The sequence below is a fragment of the Tupaia chinensis genome, unplaced genomic scaffold (genome assembly GCF_000334495.1).
Source record: "Tupaia chinensis unplaced genomic scaffold, TupChi_1.0 Scaffold000045_1, whole genome shotgun sequence".
NCBI classification, from domain to species: domain Eukaryota; kingdom Metazoa; phylum Chordata; class Mammalia; order Scandentia; family Tupaiidae; genus Tupaia; species Tupaia belangeri.
This window is the reverse complement of record NW_006159501.1, coordinates 9,041,723-9,062,116: the sequence shown is the minus strand read 5'-3', so window position 1 is coordinate 9,062,116 and position 20,394 is coordinate 9,041,723. Positions and strand designations below refer to the sequence as shown.

The 20,394-nt window shown below is 46.1% G+C and overlaps 1 protein-coding gene across 2 annotated transcripts in view; it reads left to right on the top strand.

Moving 5' to 3' along the window:
* The first annotated feature begins 146 nt into the window (after positions 1-146).
* CPSF3 (cleavage and polyadenylation specific factor 3) overlaps positions 147-20,394 on the top strand; it is a 44,679-nt gene continuing 24,431 nt past the window's right edge. Inside the window, exons 1-7 of one of the 2 annotated variants that reach the window (XM_006140834.3) lie at positions 147-344; positions 7,135-7,198; positions 8,760-8,857; positions 10,397-10,525; positions 12,433-12,610; positions 15,170-15,259; positions 17,587-17,737. In XM_006140834.3, the coding sequence (XP_006140896.1) occupies positions 295-344; positions 7,135-7,198; positions 8,760-8,857; positions 10,397-10,525; positions 12,433-12,610; positions 15,170-15,259; positions 17,587-17,737 (760 nt within the window). In that variant the 5' untranslated portion in view covers positions 147-294. Of the gene's footprint in view, positions 345-7,134; positions 7,199-8,759; positions 8,858-10,396; positions 10,526-12,432; positions 12,611-15,169; positions 15,260-17,586; positions 17,738-20,394 lie in introns of those variants that run through there. The other variant, XM_027773533.1, reaches the window with a different exon arrangement.

Here is a 20,394-nt window from a genome sequence, read left to right as displayed (position 1 = left end):
CCAGCTTTTCCAGCCCTCCCCCCTCCGGCCGGCCGGCCCCGCCTCCGAGCTGTGCGCAGGCGCAGTCCTGCCGGCCCGCCCCAGATTTCCGCTCCCGACGCGGTGAGGAACCTCCCGCCAGGGTCTCCGACCGGAAGTCGAGAGGAGGGGCCTGGTGCCGCGGGCGCCCGGGTGCCGGAAGTTGTGCTCCCAGTGGATGGGGTGGTTCTTTCTCTACTTCCCGGTGGCCGTGCTTCCAATTTTGAGACTCCGGCGGCCTGTTTCTTACCCCTGCTTCTCCCGGAAGCTTCCGGGATGTCAGCGATTCCTGCGGAGGAGAGCGACCAGCTGCTGATCCGGCCCCTGTAAGGGACCAGCGAGGGAGGGAGTGAAGCCGCAGGCTACGCGAGAGGCTGGGGGACACCGAGCAGGCCCGGCTCCCGCGCGCCTTTACAGCCTGCCTGGGGTCCGCAGTTGTCGGCCAGGCCTCAAGCTCAGGGATTTGCAGAACCGTTCATCCGAGGGGTCCTGCTAGGTTGAATGGGCGTTTGTTTTTGCTTTAGTTCAGGGGAGGGTATGTTGTGGGAGGAAAAAGTTATTTGGGCCCAGTGGGCTTGTTAATTAACCCAGACCTGGATCTCTGCGTGCGCATCTGGGCAAGCCACGGGGGAACCGGTGATGCCGAGGACCGTCGGGAGAGGAGCAGCAGGCTAAAGTCCGTACCAGTACGAGTGAGAATGACATCTGCTTGTTACGCCCAAGATTTGACATATGCCAGGATGTGAAAGAAAGAAAATGAGTTAGGAGCTGGGTATGGGTTTTGATCTTCAAAGCGCAAACCCTAGCAGAATAAGCAAGCAGGGAGGTGGGAGAAGAGAAATAGCAGGGGTGTTGAAGACAAAAAAACTCAGTCCTCGGTTGTCCATGAGCCAATTGGTCGTTGGACATTCTGGTGGCTGCTTAGAAAGGGGGAGATGAGTGTGGAGCTCTTCCTCTTATGGCTAAGGATTACCTGGCACCACGTGAATATGCACATTTTCAAAAGGGCAGATGTGTTCCTTACACCCTTACACACGCATTCAGTAGGGCATTGCTGAGTTCCTACTAGTGACATAACCCAAGTTGTCCTCTGTACTTCACACCTCTCCTTTCTTCCTGTGTTCAGTAAACACCCGAGCAAGCTGCAAACACTGCACTTGGCGTGGGATCCAAGTAAGACAGGGCTGAGTTGACGTCACCCTTTTAGAGTAACTTGCAGTATGAAGTGAATGTACTGGAGAGGGGGTTTGAAGCAGGAGATTATTGCTTTGGAATCAGACCTGAAATGCAGCCCCCTCTACCACTGACTAGGTTAGCACCCTTGCCAAGCTCGCTTCCTTGCTTCCTCGCTTCCTCGCTTCCTCGTATGGAGGGAGTAAAGATCATTGTAGGTACTCGCTAAGTGACAGCAGAGGTGAGAGCGCAGGTCGGCATGGCACTGAGGGCTGAGAGGGAATGGGAAAGGGATTATTTTTTAAGTTTTTTAAATTTGTTTTTGTTTTTTTGTTTGTTTTTGCCATAAGGTACATGCAGTTACTGGAGAGAGACAGTGGGAAAGAGAAATCACCTCCCGGGGGGATGGCCACACAGCAGTCCCTTCTCCTCCATTCTCCTCTCAAGATTTTGGGCATGCACATGTGCGCCTAACATGAATTTCAAGCCTCCAGATCTGGGACTTGAATCTGGGAGTCCAGCACCTTAACTGCTACATCTCCTGCTGATCCCGGAAAAGGGATTTTTAACAGACTGAGGAGATGAGAAGGGTCTCTCATACATCCTGGAAGTCGTGATACTCGAGCTGAATTCTAAAGAATGAGTAGGAGTTAAAGCCTGTGAGAGCCAGAACCTTCCAAGCACAGGAAGTGAGACCTTTAAAAACGAGAGTAGTCCCAACTGGGGCCAGTTTCCTCGTGGCTGTGGGTAAGTGGTTAGTAGGTGAGGTGAGAGAGGCTATCGGGTTCTAGTTTTTGAAGGACCAATATTTATATTACGGAGCTTGGGGCTTCATCGTTCTCGGAGACAACAAAGGATTTTAAGCAGGGCGGGATACAGTGGGAGTTGCGTTCTAGGATGACCACTCCTAGCAGCAATGTAGCAGATGAAGGCAAAGGATGGATTAAGAGATTTGGCAGGATATAACTGAAATAATCCAAGTCCAATTATTGAGAGCCTGTGAGTAAAATGAGTGGCAGTGGTTGGGAAGAATAGGAAATGAAATCTTTAGGATTGTATTAGGTCGTCTGCAAAGTCATGATTTCTGTGTTTTTCTATGCAAAAATGCATTATGACTTTGCCAGCAACCCAGTATAACCGTTAGATGTATCTGAAGGGCTGGTTACGGGAGGTGGGGGCAGGGCGGCAAGGAGAACGAGGGGGCTCCGATGCCTGGGTTGGGCAGCTGGTAGGAGTTCAGTTATCAGTGAAGGAGCTTAGGAGGTGGGACAGATGGGGAGTAAATGCAGAGCTGTTATGTAACAGCTTATTGAGATTTAATTCATGTGCCATATAACTCACTTAAGTATGCAGTTCACTGATTTTAATATATTCACCAGTTATACAACCATTATCACTATCTTCTAGAACATTTTTATCACTCCAAAAAGAAATCTGGTACCCATTAGCAGTCCCACTCATTCCCTCCAACCTCCCCAGCCTAGGCAACCACTGATAGATGTTCTTGTCTGTAGATTTGCCTATTCTGGACATTTCTTATACATGGGATCATATAACATGTAGTTTTGTTTTGTTTTGTTTTTAAGAGGAAGATTTTTGCTATAGGGCACATTTGCTTACCAGAGGGACAGAAAGCAAGAAATCACCCCCCCCAGGGGGGATGGCCACATCGGCCACATCACAATTCTTTCTCTTTCATTCTCCTCTTGGGATTCTAGGCACGCACGAACACATGCCTGGTTTGAGTCTTAAGCCACTGGGCCCAGGACTTGAACTGTGGTCAGCCACGCAGGAGTCTAGCAACATAGCAGTTAGGCCATCTGCTGGTCCCTGATATATAGCTTTTTGTGTCTAGCTTCATTCACTTAGCATAATGTTTCCAAAGTTCATAATTTGGCACTTTTTATTCAATAATTTTTTTTTGAGATTTACTACATGTCAGGTATTGTAGCTGTATAGCTGTGAACGAGATAGACCAGATCTTGGGGCCAGCAGGTGGCGTGGAGGTTGAGGCGCTGGACTCCCACATGACTGACCACAGTTTGGGCCCTGGACCTGGTGGCTTTCTTTCTCACTTTTCCTTTTTCTCTCTCTTGCTGTCTCTTTCTGGTAAAATTAAAAATAATAATGATGATGGTGAATAAAATAAATAACTAAAAAATAAAAAAGACCAGATTTGTGCATTTTAACCTCATGTAGTTGTCAGTGATGGTAAAACCATGTGGGATTGTGGCTGGCAGTGCCCAGTTTCGAGGAGGTGCTTCAGGGAAGGTGACACTTGAATTAGACCCAGATGATACAGACGAGCCCATCGTGTCACTGTCTGAGGGTACCATACCCCAGGAAGATCGACTAGCAGGTACAAAGGGCTCGTGGTGAAAACGGTTATGGTTGGCATCCTGCCAGGACCAGCACCTGAGTGTCGGAGCAGTCTAGGTCATGCAGGCAGGCTTGCAGGTCATCAGCATGTAAATACGTGAGAATGCGGATGGAGAAGGGGGCCAAGGAGAGAACCCTCAGAATACCAGTCCGCAGTGCTAGAAGCAGCAGCGGAGTGCATGAAGGGACTGGAAGGGGAAAGCCAGCAGAGAGGATGAGAGCGTGGGCTCAGGAGCCAAGGGAGAAGTGCTTACGGAACGGGCAGGTGGTTACGGCTGACAGGCCGCCATGAGAAGTGGAAGATGCAGGCGAAGCGGCTGTTCACGCTTGGCGCAGTGACGGTCTCGAAGGAGCGGCTAGTTGAAGTCGTGTAGTGATGGACCGAGCGAGGAGAGGTGAGGGTTAGAGGCAGAGCGTACACAGCTCTTCTAGAAGGCAGGTTGGGAAAAGAATGAACTGGGACCTAATTTGGGCTAAGAAGCACTGTAGCATGTGTAAATTCTGATGGTGATGAGTGCAGGAGGGGCCAGCCGATGGCCTAGTGGTTAAGGGTGCCGGACTCCCTCATGGCCCGACTGCAGTTCGAGTCCTGAACCTAGCGGCTTGCTTTCTCACTTTCCCTCTCCTCTCTCTCTTACACTCTGTCCTTCTCTGATCAAAATTAAATAAGTAAATTAAAAAAAAAAATAGGGACCAGCAATTGGCGTAATGGCTACGTCACTGGACTCCCATGTAGTTGACCGCAGTTCCAGTCCCGGACCCGGTGACTTAAATTCACGCCGGGCGCCTGTGCGTGTGTGCCCAAGATCCCAAGAGGAGAATGGAGAAGGGATTGCGGCATGTCCATCCCCCGGGGGGGTGATTTTTCTCTCTCTGTCTCTCTGTCTCTTTCTGGTGAGCACACGCGCCCTATAGCAAAAACCTCTCCCCCCCACCCAAAAAAAGGAAATTAATTAATTAAAATAATTCTTAAAGTTCAAAGTGAGAAAACTGTCAGTGATGCTGGGAAGTCAGTGGCCCTCGCTGTGCTCAGCTCTGAGGAGAGCACATGGAGTGCAGAATCATGGTGGGAAGATTGCCTTGGAAGGGTCTGCTCTATTGTCATGGGAGGACAAGGAGACAAAGATGTGGGTAGGCTGGTGAATGAAGTCCAGGAAGCTGACCAGTAGACTGTTTTTTAATGCAGATCACACCCACGCCTTCAGTGAAGAAGAGGATAGAGGGTTGCGGAAGCAGAGGAAAATTAAGATATGAGAGGGGAATTATTTTTCTTTTAATTTTTAAATTTATTATCATTATTCTTCAGTTTTGATTTTTTTTTTTTGAGAGTTTTTTTGCTATAAGGGCATGTGCGCTCGGCAGGACAGAGAGAGACAGAAAGTGAGAAATCACCCCCCAGGGGGATGGCCACGTTGTAATCCCTTCTCCTCCATTCTCCTCTCAGGATCTTGGGCACGCACGCACACGCACCCAGTGTGAGTTTAAGCCACCGGATCCAGGACTCAAACCATGGTCGACTACATGGGAGTCCAGTGACATAGCCATTATGCTACCTTCTGGTCCCCATTATTCTTCAGTTTTGACCAGAGAGACAGACAGAAAGGGAGAGTGAGAAAGCAAGGCACTAGGTTTGGGACTTGAACCACTGTTTGCCTTGTGGGAATACAACCCCTCAACCACCACACCACCTGCTGGCCCTGAGACAGGAATTAGTAAAAAGTGGGTCGGGAACCAGCAGTTAGCGTAATGGCTATGTCGCTGGACTCCCACGCAGTCGACCGCGGTTCGTGTCCCGGACCCGGTGACTTAAAACTCACGCCGGGCGCGTGTGCGTGCGTGCCCAAGATCCCGAGAGGAGAATGGAGGAGAAGGGATTGCGGCATGACCATCCCCCCTGGGGGGTGATTTCTCGCTTTCTGTCTCTATGTCTCTCTCTGTCTGTCTGGCGAGCGCACTCGCCCTACAGTGAAAATCTCTCAAAAAAAAAAAAAAAGTGGGTGGAGTCCCAACTTAGGAAGCACAGCTTGTAGTATTCAGGACAGCAGTGCTGGAAGCCACGTGGCCAGCCACGGTTCAGATTTCTGGGTCAGCCTGAAAACAAGCCAGGCATGCATGTGAGTACCCCAAGACCTGAGGAAGCCGAGGGCTGGGGAAGGAGCTTGTGCATGACAAGTGTTTGCCTAGGGTGCTTTCTTTATCTATTTTCTGTCTGTCTCTTACACATACATCACTACCATTAAAAAAAGAGAAAAACTCATGGAAAAATGAAACTAAGATACATGTTTATCTTAGCACACAAAATGAAATCCAGGGACCAGCAGTTAGAGTGACAGCTATGTCGCTAGACTCCTACGTAGTCAACTGTGGTTCGCGTCCCGGACCCGGTGGCTTAAAACTCACGCTGGGCGCGTGTGCATGCGTGCCCAAGATCCCAAGAGGAGAATGCAGGAGAAGGGATTGCGGCATGGCCATCCCCCCTGGGGGGTGATTTCTCGCTTTCTGTCTCTCTGTCTCTCTTGGTCTGTCTGGCGAGCGCACACTCCCTATAGCAAAAACCTCTCAAAAAAAAAAAGTTGAAATTCATGCATAGTTTTTCATAATGCACGTTTTCCACGAACTTTTTGAAGACACTCTGAGGTCACCCATAGTTGTGATGAAAACCAGAAGAGAGAATGGAACAGGGACCTTAGGTAGCATTGAGAGCCAATTAAAGTAGTTGGCTAGGAGTTCGTGGTTGCTCCTATCTGCAGCTGGATTTTCTTCATCGGCCTGTTCTGAGGTAGGGAACCCGTTTGAGGAGAGAAACTCATGTCTATTTGGACTGGAGTTTCTTGAGCGCGGGGTCCGTGTCGTAGGTATCTCCATATTCTGGGCACCTGCTGCAGGCCATGGCAAGTAGAGGCTGCTTCCTGTTGGCGAGTGAGTGAATTGTGAATTTGGAGGGGTGGTGAAAAGCATCGAAAAGATGAGCATTTGAAAATTAGCATTTAGCTTAATGTATGCCTGGTGATAGTTAGAAATGATGGCTGTTTTCTAACTGAAGAAGAAAGCTATTTAAATACTTGGTATGAGATATACTGAAATAGCTGAAGGGAAAGGGACTGAAATTCATAGTATGAATAAGAAAAGTGTTTAAGCTACTTGGTAAATGAGTATTATAATTTTAAAATGGAAGAATTTGAAGTACTTCGGGCTTTTTGCTTAATGAAGTGCTAATTCTAAAAACATTATATAATCTGCATAACTGCTAGTTTGCATTTTTAATATGGTGTAATTTAATCCTCACATCCAAAAGAGTAATGCTAAGCTTTGGCCATCTGGGATCTGAACCAGGCTCTGCCCTTCAATGCGTGCAGATCCCTGAGAGCCCAGATCACTTTCCTCTTTTCACACATAGACCCTGTTCTTCCCCAGCTTTGTAATTTTGTGAAACTCATCGGCCCCCAACTTTTAAGTGAGTGCTGTTGTTAAATGGAATGCAGTTTAAATTGATAAAACGTTTGAACTTACTGGGTGATGTTTTGTTTTTTAATCATTTTTATTTCTCCCCTTGAATGCCTACAGTGGAGCTGGGCAAGAAGTAGGAAGATCATGTATTATTCTGGAGTTCAAAGGAAGAAAAATCATGGTAATTATTATTTTGTGGTCAGATTAACAGTATGATTCTGTGTGGGGTATTAGATCTTTCTAGTAGACCGGTCATCGGTTTAGCTTTCAGAAAAACGTCGTGGTCTGTGTAAGCTACACTGCCGAATGTTAATGTAAAAACGAGCATATGCTACCACATAGGAATGTGGCAAGCATGAAGCGAATGAGGGGACTTAGTCTAGGGCTGAATCGTCAGCTAGATCTGCCGGCCTGCTGTTTCCTCAGAGTCCCCCTTCTGCTCCTGGAGGGCCTAGCCACACTGCCTGTCCACCCCAGTGAAGACCCAAGGGACTGATTGCTCCGAACATGAGTGAAGTGGGGAGCTCTTCCCTCAGCCTGTGGCTTATGGCCATCCAGGAGCTTGCACATGTGCCTTAGGGCCATTAGGACCACTGCCCTAGGACAGGTCACCTGTTTTCCTAAGCCATCTGCTGTGTGAAAGGCAGCAGGTTAGAAAAAATGGTTTTTGAGGTTCTTAGGAAGGCAGGTCAGTGGCTCGTGTTCTTCTGGTTCCTCTTTCTCCATGTCGCACAATCTTAAGAGAATAGGCAGGTGTTGCCATAGTCATCTTTTTTATCATTCATTGTGTTGGTTGGTTAGTAACTGCCTGTAGAACAAGTAAATCCTTAGTAAATTTTTCTTTAATTCCTTAAAATATCTAAGTTCCCTGATCAGAAAAGTCTCCTATTTTTTAATTAATTTATTTTTTAAGAAGTTTTTGCTGTAAGGGTATGTGCACTCGCCAGAAAGACAGAGAGACAGAAAGCGAGAAATCATCCCCCAGGGAGATGGCCACACTGCAATCCCTTTTCCTCCATTCTCCTCTCTGGATCTTGGGCATTCACGCACATGTGCCTGGCATGAGTTAAGCCACCGGGTCTGAGACTTGAACCACGGTCGACTATGTGGAAGTCCAGAGACATAACCATTGTGCCAACTCCTGGTCCCAAGAATTATTTTATTTAACTTATTTATTTTCATTTGACCAGAGGGGGACAGAGTGAGTGAGAGAGAGAGAGAGAGAGATAAAGCAAGCCACCAGGTCGCAGTCAGCTATGTGGGAGTCCAGCACCCTTAACCACCACGGTCACTTGCTGGCCCCATCTTTTTTTTTTTTTTTTTAAAGATTTAATTGTATTTATTTATTTATTCATTTTTATCTTTTAATTTTGACCAGAGAGAGACCCAAAGAATGAGAGAAAGTGAGCAAGCAGGCTACCAGGTCTGGGATTCGAACTGTGATCAGCCATGTGGGAGTCCAGCGCCTTAACCACCACACTACCTGCTAGCCCCTGAAAGTCTCCCATTTCTAATTACTGCCTTCTCAATAAAGTCAGACCTGATAATAGTAAAAGTAGGAAATTTAAAATGCCACCACCTTCTGATATTTGCCACATTTGGTAAGAAGTGTGTTCCAGGAGCTGCTGTGTGGAGTCGGTCTTGATTCTGTGGGTGACGGCTCAGTTATAATTACTGTCTATTCACCGAGTGAGCTGCAGTATGCCGCGTAGGGGAGTGTGATCTTTTGTCCTCTCTTTCAGCTGGACTGTGGGATCCACCCTGGCCTAGAAGGAATGGATGCTCTTCCTTACATTGATTTAATTGACCCAGCTGAGATTGATCTCCTGTTAATTAGTCAGTAAGTTTTTCCTTTAATAACAATACTTTTTTAATGACTTGTTGTCAAGATTATTCTTTACTAGATTTTGAGATTTTCCTTATTTAAAAGAGTACTTTCTCCTAGGAAGTGTACTGCAGCATGTAAGTGTAAGCCAGCACTTTATATCGTCAGCCCGGGCTAGAGAAGTTTACATGAAAATCTTACCTGCCTTGGGACCAGCAGGAGGCGTAGTGGTTATACCTCTGGACTCCCACATAGTTGACCACAGTATATACATGCCCAAAATCCTGAGAGGAGGATGGAGGAGAAGGGATTGCAGCATGGCCCTCTCCGCTAGGGGGTGATTTCTTACTTTCTGTCTCTCTGATGAGCACACACACCCATAGCAAAAATCTTAGAAAAAAAGAAAAAGAAAAACTTACCTACCTCCTAGGTTTAAGTCTACTGAGTAAATGGGAAGGACATGGTACATACCTTGAATCATAAAACTCAAGACCAAGAAAGCCCTTTTCCAGAATATCTCTTTGAAGTCATTGTTTTCGCACATTCTTCTGCAAGACTTTCATTTGAATTGCCAGAAGGCACATAGGCTTGCCAGAGAGAGAGGCACCCTGGTGGGACATGGTCACATTGCAGTCTGTCATCTGTCCCATCAGGATTTTGGGCACACACGCATACCTGTCTAGGGTGTTTTCAAGCTGCCGGGGCCAGGATTTGAACCATGTGGGTTCAGGCTTTCCATACACACCACTTAATCACTATGCTATGGTACCAGCCTAAGAGGCCCTCTGTTTTTTTTTTTTTAATTATCTCAGTTAGCTTCATTTATTTATTTACTTATTTTAATTTGACCAGAGAGGGACAGAGCGAGAGAATGAGAGAATGAGAGAGAAGGAAAGTGAGAAAGTGCACCACCAGGTCGGGACTCGGACCGCAGTCAGCCATGTGGGAGTCCAGGACAGCACCTTAACCACCACACCACCTGCTGACCCCAAGACCTTAATCTTTAAATAGTGGTATGTTATAATTCTGGTTGCCACACGTAGACCTGGATATATTCTTTCCTCTACTAGTCATTCATTGATAAAGTTATGTTTTGTGTTTTAAATTTTGCTAGGTGGCGCATGCACTTGCCGGAGAGAGACAGAGAACATGAGGAAGCGTCCCCCCCACCCCCATAGGAGATGGTTGTGTCACAGTCCCTTCTCCATTTCTCCTTTTGGGATTTTGGGCATGTACACACATACACCCAGTGTGGTTTTTCAAGCCACTGGGTCCAGGACTCAAACCATATCATTGGCCTTGTAGGATCCAGCCATTCTAACCACTGGCTGGCCCTGTGGCTGAAGATTTCTGCTGTTAAATGCTCTCAAGATCTCTTTCCCACACTAGAACTGCTCGTACAGTGTACTCCGTCTGCAGTGGCTGCTCCTCGTTTTCAGCAAGTGTCGGTGCATAATTTATAGGACGTTTTTGTCCGGGAAGTAATGTTGCATCATGTATGGTGTCTGGTGGGAAGAACTTAAGAATTAACAAATCTCTTCGTTTATTTTGAAGTTTTCATTTGGATCATTGTGGAGCTTTGCCCTGGTTTCTACAGAAGACGAGTTTCAAAGGAAGAACATTTATGACTCATGCCACAAAAGCTATTTATAGGTGGCTTCTTTCAGATTATGTCAAAGTTAGGTGAGTGACTTCATTCATCTACACACAACGTGGTTCTACCTGGTGTGTGTGGCTCTAAGTACGGGCTCTGTGTTTTGCAGGGAGGCACTCTCTTTATTCAAAAGGATATTAATTTAGTTATTAAGTAACGCATTATCAAATATCTATTGTGTTTTTAGCATCTTCCTGACCTTGAAGTCTTTATGTTAAAAATCTTTGTTAAACTTAGATAAGTTTTCAGGTATGACAGAAATACTCTGCAAATAGCATTTCATAATTTTGTTAAAATTCAAGACCAAGTGCATTATGCAGTGATTTGTACTAAATTCTTATTTTGGATCGTTTGACCAGAGGAAATTAATTTTGTTATATGAACAAGTTCCCAGGGGAAGTTCTCACCAGTTGTAAGAGCAATACCGACTCCTCTCCAGACAGTTTGCAGCGTTTTCCAGTGCGTACAGCACATTCTGGTTTCTCTTCAGATCGTTGTCTTTCACTTTTACCAATATGTGCCGCACAAATTATTAACCTTCAGAAGTTTATTTCGTACATGTATTCTGAAGGTCGCTAAAATGCAATTTGCTATTCTTTTTTTTTTTTTGGAGAGGTTTTCGCTATAGGGCGCGTGCACTCGCCAGAACGATCTTATTTTGGATCGTTTGACCAGAGGAAATTAATTTTGTTATATGAACAAGTTCCCAGGGGAAGTTCTCACCAGTTGTAAGAGCAATACCGACTCCTCTCCAGACAGTTTGCAGCGTTTTCCAGTGCGTACAGCACATTCTGGTTTCTCTTCAGATCGTTGTCTTTCACTTTTACCAATATGTGCCGCACAAATTATTAACCTTCAGAAGTTTATTTCGTACATGTATTCTGAAGGTCGCTAAAAATCAATTTGCTATTTTTTTTTTTTTTTTGGAGAGGTTTTCGCTATAGGGCGCGTGCACTCGCCAGACAGACAGAGACAGAAAGATAGAAAGCGAGAAATCACCCCCCGGGGGGATGGTCACGCCGCAATCCCCCCTCCTCCATTCTCCTCTCGGGATCTTGGGCACACACGCACACGTGCCCGGTGTGAGTTTTAAGCCACCGGGTCCCGGACGTGAACCGCGGTCGACTACATGGGAGTCCAGCGACATAGCCATTACGCTAACTGCTGGTTCCCCAATTTGCTATTCTTAATACAGGGGAACAGAAAGGTTCTTTTTAATGCTAATACCAGTTATCATGTAAATGATGCTTTCTGCATCCCAGTCACAACACGGGTCCTTCACAGATGTTAACCCGTTTCATCTTCACATCAACCCAGGATGTAGATGCTGTTAGAAATCTCATCTGACAGCGACGAGACTGAGGCACACGGGCTGGTAGTTTGCCCGAGATAGTCATAGTGAGAAACGGCGACGAGGGATTCCAGCCTAGACAGTCGGGCTCCAAGGGCTGTGTCCTTAACTACTCCTCCCTCTTGCTTTTTGGGTAGTATATTAACGTACATTTTAGGAGAAGAGCTACGTGAGACTTTGTATAGAGTGAGATCTCTGCCATGGCCCAGTGTATGTGAATGTGTTATCTTTTCCGGGAATGTTGGAGGACAAAAGGTTGAGAAATACTATTCTAAAAAGCACTTTGTCCTAATTTACTAAGTGTTTTACTTAGAACCCAGACCTCTTCGAACGGGGCGTCTAAATTTACTGTACACTTTGTTAAAAGTCAGGTTTTGTATCTATACACACTAAAACCCTTTTTATTATATTCACAGGGTTAAACAACACACAAAGCGCCTGGAAAGTTCTAAATAAGCATAATCCATACAGTATCTTTTTAGAAACATCTTCAGGGATATGCCTTCCATAAACAGTTTTTTTGAGTTCAAAGCCTTTTTTAAAAATCTTCCTCTAATTTTTTTGTTGGCATCTTCCAAAACGCAGTAACATATCCGCGGATGACATGCTATACACCGAGACAGACCTGGAGGAAAGCATGGACAAAATCGAGACCATCAACTTCCACGAAGTTAAAGAGGTTGCAGGAATCAAGTTCTGGTGCTACCACGCAGGCCACGTCCTCGGAGCCGCCATGTTCATGATCGAGATCGCGGGCGTGAAGGTACTCTGCCGCTGGCACTTTGTGCCCGAGAGAAATCCATGCAGGACTCCGCCTCCTAGAAGCACCTCACAGGCTTTCCTAAGACTGACAGGGTGTCCAAGCCCTGAAATAGAAGGCCAGGCTAGGTTGATACTTTTTCTTTTTAAATATCATAGTATCTACCTGAATTATAAAACTGTCTCTATTAAGACGGAGAAGACGGTAAAAGAAGCATCTGAAAGAATAAGTTCCCCAGCACATACTGGGATTAAAACTTTCCAGAGTCTTTTAGAAAGCTGCTTAGGCAGGCTGGGCCCATACCCTGGTGGTTAAGGGAGCCATATCTACATGGTCGCCTTCAGTTCAAATCCCAGCCCTGGCAGCTTGAAAAACATGCTGGGTATATGTGTGCGCATGCCCCAAATCCCAAAAGAGTGAAGAAAATATTGCGAGGGTGCTTTCTCCTTTTTTCTCTCTCTTTCTTCTCTCTCTCTTTCTGGTGAACACATGCATCCTCTGGCAATTAAAAATTAATAATAATTAGAGAAAACACAACTGGTTGGGGAAGAAATGTCTTTGTGACTGTGTCCATTTCAAATTAAAACATGAGGGACTGGCAGGTGGTATGGTGTTTAAGGCACTGGACTCCCACATGGTCGACCATGGTTGGAGTCCGAGACCTGGAGGCTTGCTTTCTCACTTTCTCTCTCTCTCTCTCTCTCTCTCTTGTCAAATTAAAAAATAATAATGATAAATAAAATTAAATACATATTCTAAAATAAATCAATAATTGTTTTTAAAAATTTAAACAGGGACCAGCAGTTAGCATAATGGTTATATTGCTGGACTTTCATGTAGTCAACCGCAGTTCGAGTCCTGGACCTGGTGGCTTAAACTCATGCCGGGCGCATGTGCGTGTGTGCCCAAGATCCCGAGAGGAGAATGGAGGAGAAGGGATTGTGGTGTGGCCATCCCCCCGGGGGGGGGGCGTGATTTCTTACTTTCTGTCTCTCTGTCTGTCTCTGTCTTTTAAGTGAGCACACGTGCCCTATAGCAAAAAACTCTCAAAAAAATTTTTTTAAATACAAGGGTCCAGCAGGCGGCATAGTTATTAAGGTGCTGGACTCCCACATGGCTGACTGTGGTTTGAGTCCCAGGCCTGGTAGCTTGCTTTCCTGCTTTCTCTTTCTCTCTCTCTGGTCAAATTAAAAAATAATAAATAAAATTAAGTAAAATAATTCTTAGAAAAAAATTAAGACATGATTTGGTATTTTTGTCCTCTTAATGTCCCCGCATTCACGAGTGTGTCCCTTAGCAGGGTGGACTGCAGGGGGAGGGAGCTCCTTACGAAGGATCTCTGCAGCTATTCATGATGGAAGTCAAACTTCCGAAAGCCTGTGTGGATTCTTGGGTTTCCAGATCAACAGTTCTGACCTCTGGCTGCATGGCAAAATCACTTAGGAAGCTTTAAAAAATACTGGGTCTCCCCTGTAGCCTAGCAGTTAGGGCAGCAGATCCCACATGATTTGAGTCCCAGACCAGGTGGCTTGAGAAACACACTGGGCACATGCACGTGCATGCCTGGAATCCTGAGGGAAGGGAGAGAGACTTGCAGGAATTGTAATGTGACCTTTCTCAGTGGGGGGTTGCTTTCTGCTCTTTCTCTCTGTCTCTGTCTCTCTGGCTAGCGCACATACTCGTTAGCAAAAAAAGCACAGATGTCAATTGAATCAAAATCTGGAGGTGTGACCTAGGCCCTTTTTAAGTTCACCAGAAGATTCTAGCATGCATTCAGAGTTGAGAGCCAATTCTTGAGTGTAATATTGGACTAAATGTTCTGCACTTTCTAATATACTTGAAACTTATACACATCAAGTCGTATAACATATCACTAATGATTTATTCCTGCAGTTTGCTCCAGGGCACAAAGAGTCAGCAAGGAAACAGCATGAGTGCAGGTCTGGGCTCTGTGTGGATGCAGCGCGTGCTGCGGCTCAGTCAGTGCTCCTGGGCACCGCAGCAGGTCCCCGTACTCAGCAGCATGTCTGCCTGTAAGATGCTTGGCACCGTGCAAGTCATTATGCAACTTCTCTTTGTGGGATGCTTCTTAAAATATATTTCCATAGTTAGATGAAATAGTTGAAATGTATGGTTTAATGACTTAAAGTTAGGCATTTTGAACTAGTCACGAGCATTGCATCTAAATTTCATAAGTTGCGGGCTTTTTATTTGTTTTAGTTTGTATTAGGTCACACATGCTTGCTGGAGAGATAGAGGGAAAGTGAGAAGTCACCCCCCAGGGGGATGACTATGCCACAATCCCTTCTCCTGCACTTTCCTCTGAGGATTTTGGGCGTGCACACACACACCTGGTATGTTTTTCAAGCTTCTGGATCTGGGCCTCAGACTGTGCAGCTGGCCATGTGGATCCAGCTACCTCAACTACCGGCAGGTCCAACTGTCGGCCATTTTTTGATGTTTTTGTTTAACTTCATGTTCAGATATCATGAGCTTAATAGATTCGCCAGCAGAACGAAGCCTACCCCAAATCCTGACTTTCTCATTTTATCTTCTTCACAGCTTTTGTACACAGGTGATTTCTCAAGACAAGAAGACAGGCACTTAATGGCAGCTGAAATTCCTAATATTAAGCCTGATATTCTCATCATTGTGAGTAGTAATGTTCTGTTTTGTAAATTTTTTTTAAAGATTTATTTAATTTTATTTATTCATTCATTTATTTTAGTTTGTCAAGAAAGAGACAGAGAAGGAGAGCGAGGGGGAGAGAGAGAGTGGGAAAGCAAGCCACCAGGTCTGGGACTCGAACCGTGGTCAGCCATATGGGAGTGTCCAGTGCCTTCACCACCCATTCCACTTGCTGGTTCCTCCTCTGTTTTGTACATTTTTTCCAGTGGAAAAAATATTGTGACCTCAATTTCATAATATCTTACTAGATATAAATGTTATCTTTCTTAGTATAGAAAATTATTTTGCGGAACCAGCAGATGGCTTAATGATTGTGTTGCTGGACTCCCACATGGCCGACTGCAGGCCCAGAGTCTTGAAACTCATGCCGGGCACATGTGCGTGTGTACCCAGGATCCCAAGAGGAGAATAGAGAAGAAGGGATTACAGCATGGCCCTACCCCTGGGGTGGGTGGTGGTTTCTCACTTTCTGTCTCTGTCTCTGTTTCTCCAGTGAGCTCACGTGCAAAAATCTCTCTTAAAACAGAAGAAAACTGATTTTGCTTCCCTATATAGTACAGCTCCACTTTCTTTCTATTAAATTCATCATCTCTAGTCTAATATCAGATATGTGGGCTTGCTGAAGGCAGGCGCTTATACTGGGTATGCTCCCTTCCTGTCTTCTAAATGTTTTTGTCTAAGCGTGTTTTCCCCAGTGTGTAGAGAAACATCGTCAAGGCTGTTTGGGAAATGGAGTGGCCCACTGCCTTGCCGTAGTGACCGTCTACGTGCATGCTGACTTGTCATGCTATCTTTGTTCCCCACTCCGTCTACTAGTTTGCAAGTCCCTGGGTAGTAGGAGACCTGAGCTATGTACTGAAGCTGTTTCTGGAGGGGCTGGGATATGCACATTAGTAAGTGTGAGTCGGTGGCAGTGGTGTCAGGGATGGTGAGAGGCCTTTTGGGCCTGTGCCCTGTCTAGGAACATCCCCACAACCCCCAGCACCCCAGCTGCCCGATTCGGAGGGCCAGTGCTCGTCGCTGTCTGTAAGCAACGAGCTGTGAGTAGTATAGATGACTCAGCTCACTGGAGGCCCAGCATGTGAGCTGACCGTAGTTTAACGAAAAATTTGTTTTGTTTTAAATTTTTTTAAGTTTGCTATAGGGTGCATGCACTAGCCAGAGAGTGAGACGGGGCGGGGGGGAGTGAGAGAGCGCCTCCAAGGAGGATGGCCATCCAACAGTCCCTTCTCCATTCTCCTCGCAGGATTTTGGGCATGCATGTACACAATTCTGATGTGTTTTTCAAGCCTCCGGGTCTGGGACTTGAACCACACAGCCAGCCATGTTAAGCACCACACCATCTGACTGGCCCAGATTTGCTTTTTTTATTTAACTTTATGTATTTATTTTAATTTGACCAGCGAGAGAGAAAGTGAAAAAGCAAGCTGCTAGGTCCGGGATTTGACCTGTAGTCAACCATGTGGGAGTCCAGCACCCTTAACCACCATGCCACCTGCTGGCCCCCAGATTTGTTTTTTTTAACCTTCAGAAAAAATAGAAATGGTATCTGGCACTTTACACAGTTGCTGACGAGTTGTCTGGTGTTAAATGCAGATTCTGGGGCCTGAGATTTTGTATTCTGGCCCACGCCCGGGGGTGCTGATGCTGCTGGTCAGTTCACCATACTCAGTAAGACTGTAAGGGGTATTTTAAACAGAATTGTAAGACGTAGGATCTATTTCTGGTTTTAAACCTTTGACTTAAAGAGGTGGGAGAAATAACCTATCCCCACCCCCAACCATGGAAAGCAAAATGGTTTAAAAGAAGTCAGGGGCAAAAATACATTTTGGGACTATTTCCCAATTCCTTTTTTTTTTTGAAGAGCAATTTTTGCTATTGGGCGCTTGCGCTTGCCAGAGAGACAGAAGGTGAGAAATTATCCCCCAGGGTAGATGGCCACACTGCAATCCCTTCTCCTCCATTCTCTTCTCGGGGTCATGGGCACTGGTGTAAGCTTTAAGCCTCCAGGTCCACTCCAACCGTGGTCGGCTCCTAGGAGTCCAGCAGCATAACCGTTGCGCCATCTGCTGGTGTCCCTGACCCCGTCTTCTCAAAGGTCCTGGCTCCTTAGAGCTGAGTTCGAGTCCTGGCTCTCTCTTCTTTCCCATTTCTACTATAACCATGTGTGTCCCCGTGAATGGCATGCTGACAGACAAATGAACTGCTTTGCTTCTGCATTGATCAGTTTTAAACTTTGACTTATTTGGGGATCATTGGTTCTGGTCTCACTCTTCTAATGCGTCATTCAGGAGTCTACGTATGGGACCCACATCCATGAGAAACGGGAAGAGCGAGAGGCAAGGTTCTGTAACACCGTCCACGATATCGTGAACAGAGGGGGCCGAGGGCTCATCCCTGTCTTCGCGCTCGGAAGGGCCCAGGAGCTGCTCCTGATCCTAGGTATGCCGTCTCCCTGCTGTCGGGAGGAGGATCAGAGTCTTACGTGGTTTCACCCAGATATTAACGTGGCCTAGGATTCGTCATCCCACTTCCTGGACTGCAGCTTCTTCATGTGAAATAGGGGTTAGGTGCAGGTTGGAGACCAGGGAAACAGCTGCTGTTGGGAATGGAAGGTGCATGTCTTTCTGGTTGTCATTAGCATCAGAAGTCTTGGCAGCAGTGTGAAAAAACTTAAAATACACATACGCGAGCTCTTTAACCCGCAGTTCTACTTCTGATAAATAAATGCGACTTCTGGGCAGCGTCGCTAGGCCACAGTGGTGCAGTAGTCAACTGTTACCCTGCGGTGTTGACCCACATGGGAGGTCTCAGGTTCGCACCCAGAGTCCTCCCTGAGTGTGTCAGACACGTGTACAGCCATGCTCCATGGCTGACTGAGGGTGGAGTAGATGCCGTCCCTTTCTCTCTGTCTCTCTCACTTATAGAAGAAATAAGCTAAGTTTTAAAAACTTTAAAGAAAAGGAAAAGAAACTTTGGTCAGTAAAGGTATTCCTCATTTTAGTACTTTTAAAGGCTCATCATGTCAGTAAATACCATATTGGTAGGGGAAAAAATGATGTTGCAGATGGTTACATACTTATTACATACTTTCACTTAATATGCTTTTAATTTTTTAAATAATTATTTAATTTTATTTATCATTATTATTATTTTGTTAATTCACCAAAGAGAAAGGGAAAGTGAGAAAGCAAGCCTCCAGATCCAGGACTCGAACCATGGTTGGCCATGTGGAAGTCTAGTGCCTTAACTACCATGACACCTGTTGGCCCCTCATGTAATATATTAAGTGGGCCAAAAAAGTAAGGTTCAGAACTATATGTATTCTGGTCCCATTAGGTAAAAAAAAAAAAAGAAACTTAAATGACTGGAAACATTCACCCTGGATGGTGGGGAAGTGGATTTGGGGGGTTTTTTCTGCCCTTCTGTATCTTCCAAATAGTTCAGTGATCATGTGCGGTGTTTTTTGTTTTTTTCTTTTTTTTGGAATGAGAGGAACAAAGGATGTCACTTTTAACGTTTGTACTTAGTGATCCTTTCCAGCTCCAACCTTCTGTGATTCTGTTGGGAAAAGCATTCTCCTGAAAGAACGTGACAGGCGGCTCGGGCGTAGGCGGGCATGCCGTGAGAACCAGAGATGGCTGGATGTGAGCTCTTGCTCCCGATATGCCACCTCGGTGACGCCGAGGGGAGACAGTACCCGCTAAACTGAAAAGAAAAGCAAGCAAGGGAAGATGGCATCAATGACTCCCGGTCAAAGCGAAGCTGTAACAGAGGCAGCACTTTCTAGAAGCTAAACTGGAGTTTCTTTGTTTAGATTTTTGCCATAGGATGCATATGGTCACTAGAGAGAGACCAGGCGGAGGAAGAGAAGGAAAGTGAGAAATCACCCCCAGGGGGGGAATGGCCACACCGCAGTCCCTTCTCCTCCAGTCTCCTTGGGATTTGGGGCATGCATGCACACAACCCGGCATGATTCAAGCTACCAGTCCAGGACTCGAACCACAGTCAGCCACGTGGGAGTCCAGTACGCCAACAACCATGCCACCTCTGGCCCTCTTATGTATTCTTATACTGAACATCTTCTGTCGTTTATCCAGTTTGCGTTTTAGTGGGCACTGGTATTTTGCCTGGCAGTCCTGCCATCTGCGTGTGTGCTCTGATTCCTTTTATAAACCAGGACTGCTCTGGTAGGGGCTGCCCTTCTCCCTTACGCTCTCCCAGGATGTATCCACAGTATAACAGGAGGAACACAGCCAGCCCACTCACTCATTTCAGATCTCACCTACGTTCTAGCTGTGCAACCTTGGGCAAGTTTTTATTTTTTTTTTTTAAACTCAAAATTTATTCACAAAAATACATGCAGGGAAACCCAGGAGGTTGATATGTGGTCTGGGGTGTGACCTGTGCGGTGTGTGAGAACTCACACGAGGAAGCCAGGTGCCGTGGCTGTAGCCTGAGCTGTTCAGGAGGCTGATATGTGGTCTGGAGTGTGGCCTGCGCTGTGTGTGAGAACTCACACGAGGAAGCCAGGCGCCGTGGCTGTAGTCTGAGCTGCTCAGGAGGCTGAGGCAGGGGATTGCAACATCGCGAAAAAAGGAAAAAGGAAAAAACAGTGCACATGTTGAAAGCTGGGACACCATAAAAATTGTAATTACATCTAAAAAATATTGGGCCAGCTCTTGGCGTAGTGGATAAGGGAACTGGATCTCACATGACTGACCGCAGTTCAAATCCTGGCCCCAGCAGCTTGAAAAACACTGAGCGTGTGTGCACAGTATCCTGGAGGATGGAGAAGAGGCGAGACAGGTATGACAGTGGCCCATTCGGGGCTATGTCTGTCCCTGTCCTGTCTCTCTATCTCTGGCAAGTGTGCATGCCCTCTGGTGATCATGAATAAATAAATAATATAAAATTAAAAACACAAACAGAGTTAACCAGAAGACAAAGAAGGAAATACATTGTACTAGGCACAGCAGAGAAAGTCTCTGGGGCCAGCCAGTGGTGTGATGGTTAAGGTGGCTGGATCCCATGTGCACGCATGCCCAAAACCTCAGGCGGAGAATGGAAGAGAAGGGAATGCAGGATGGCCATCCCCC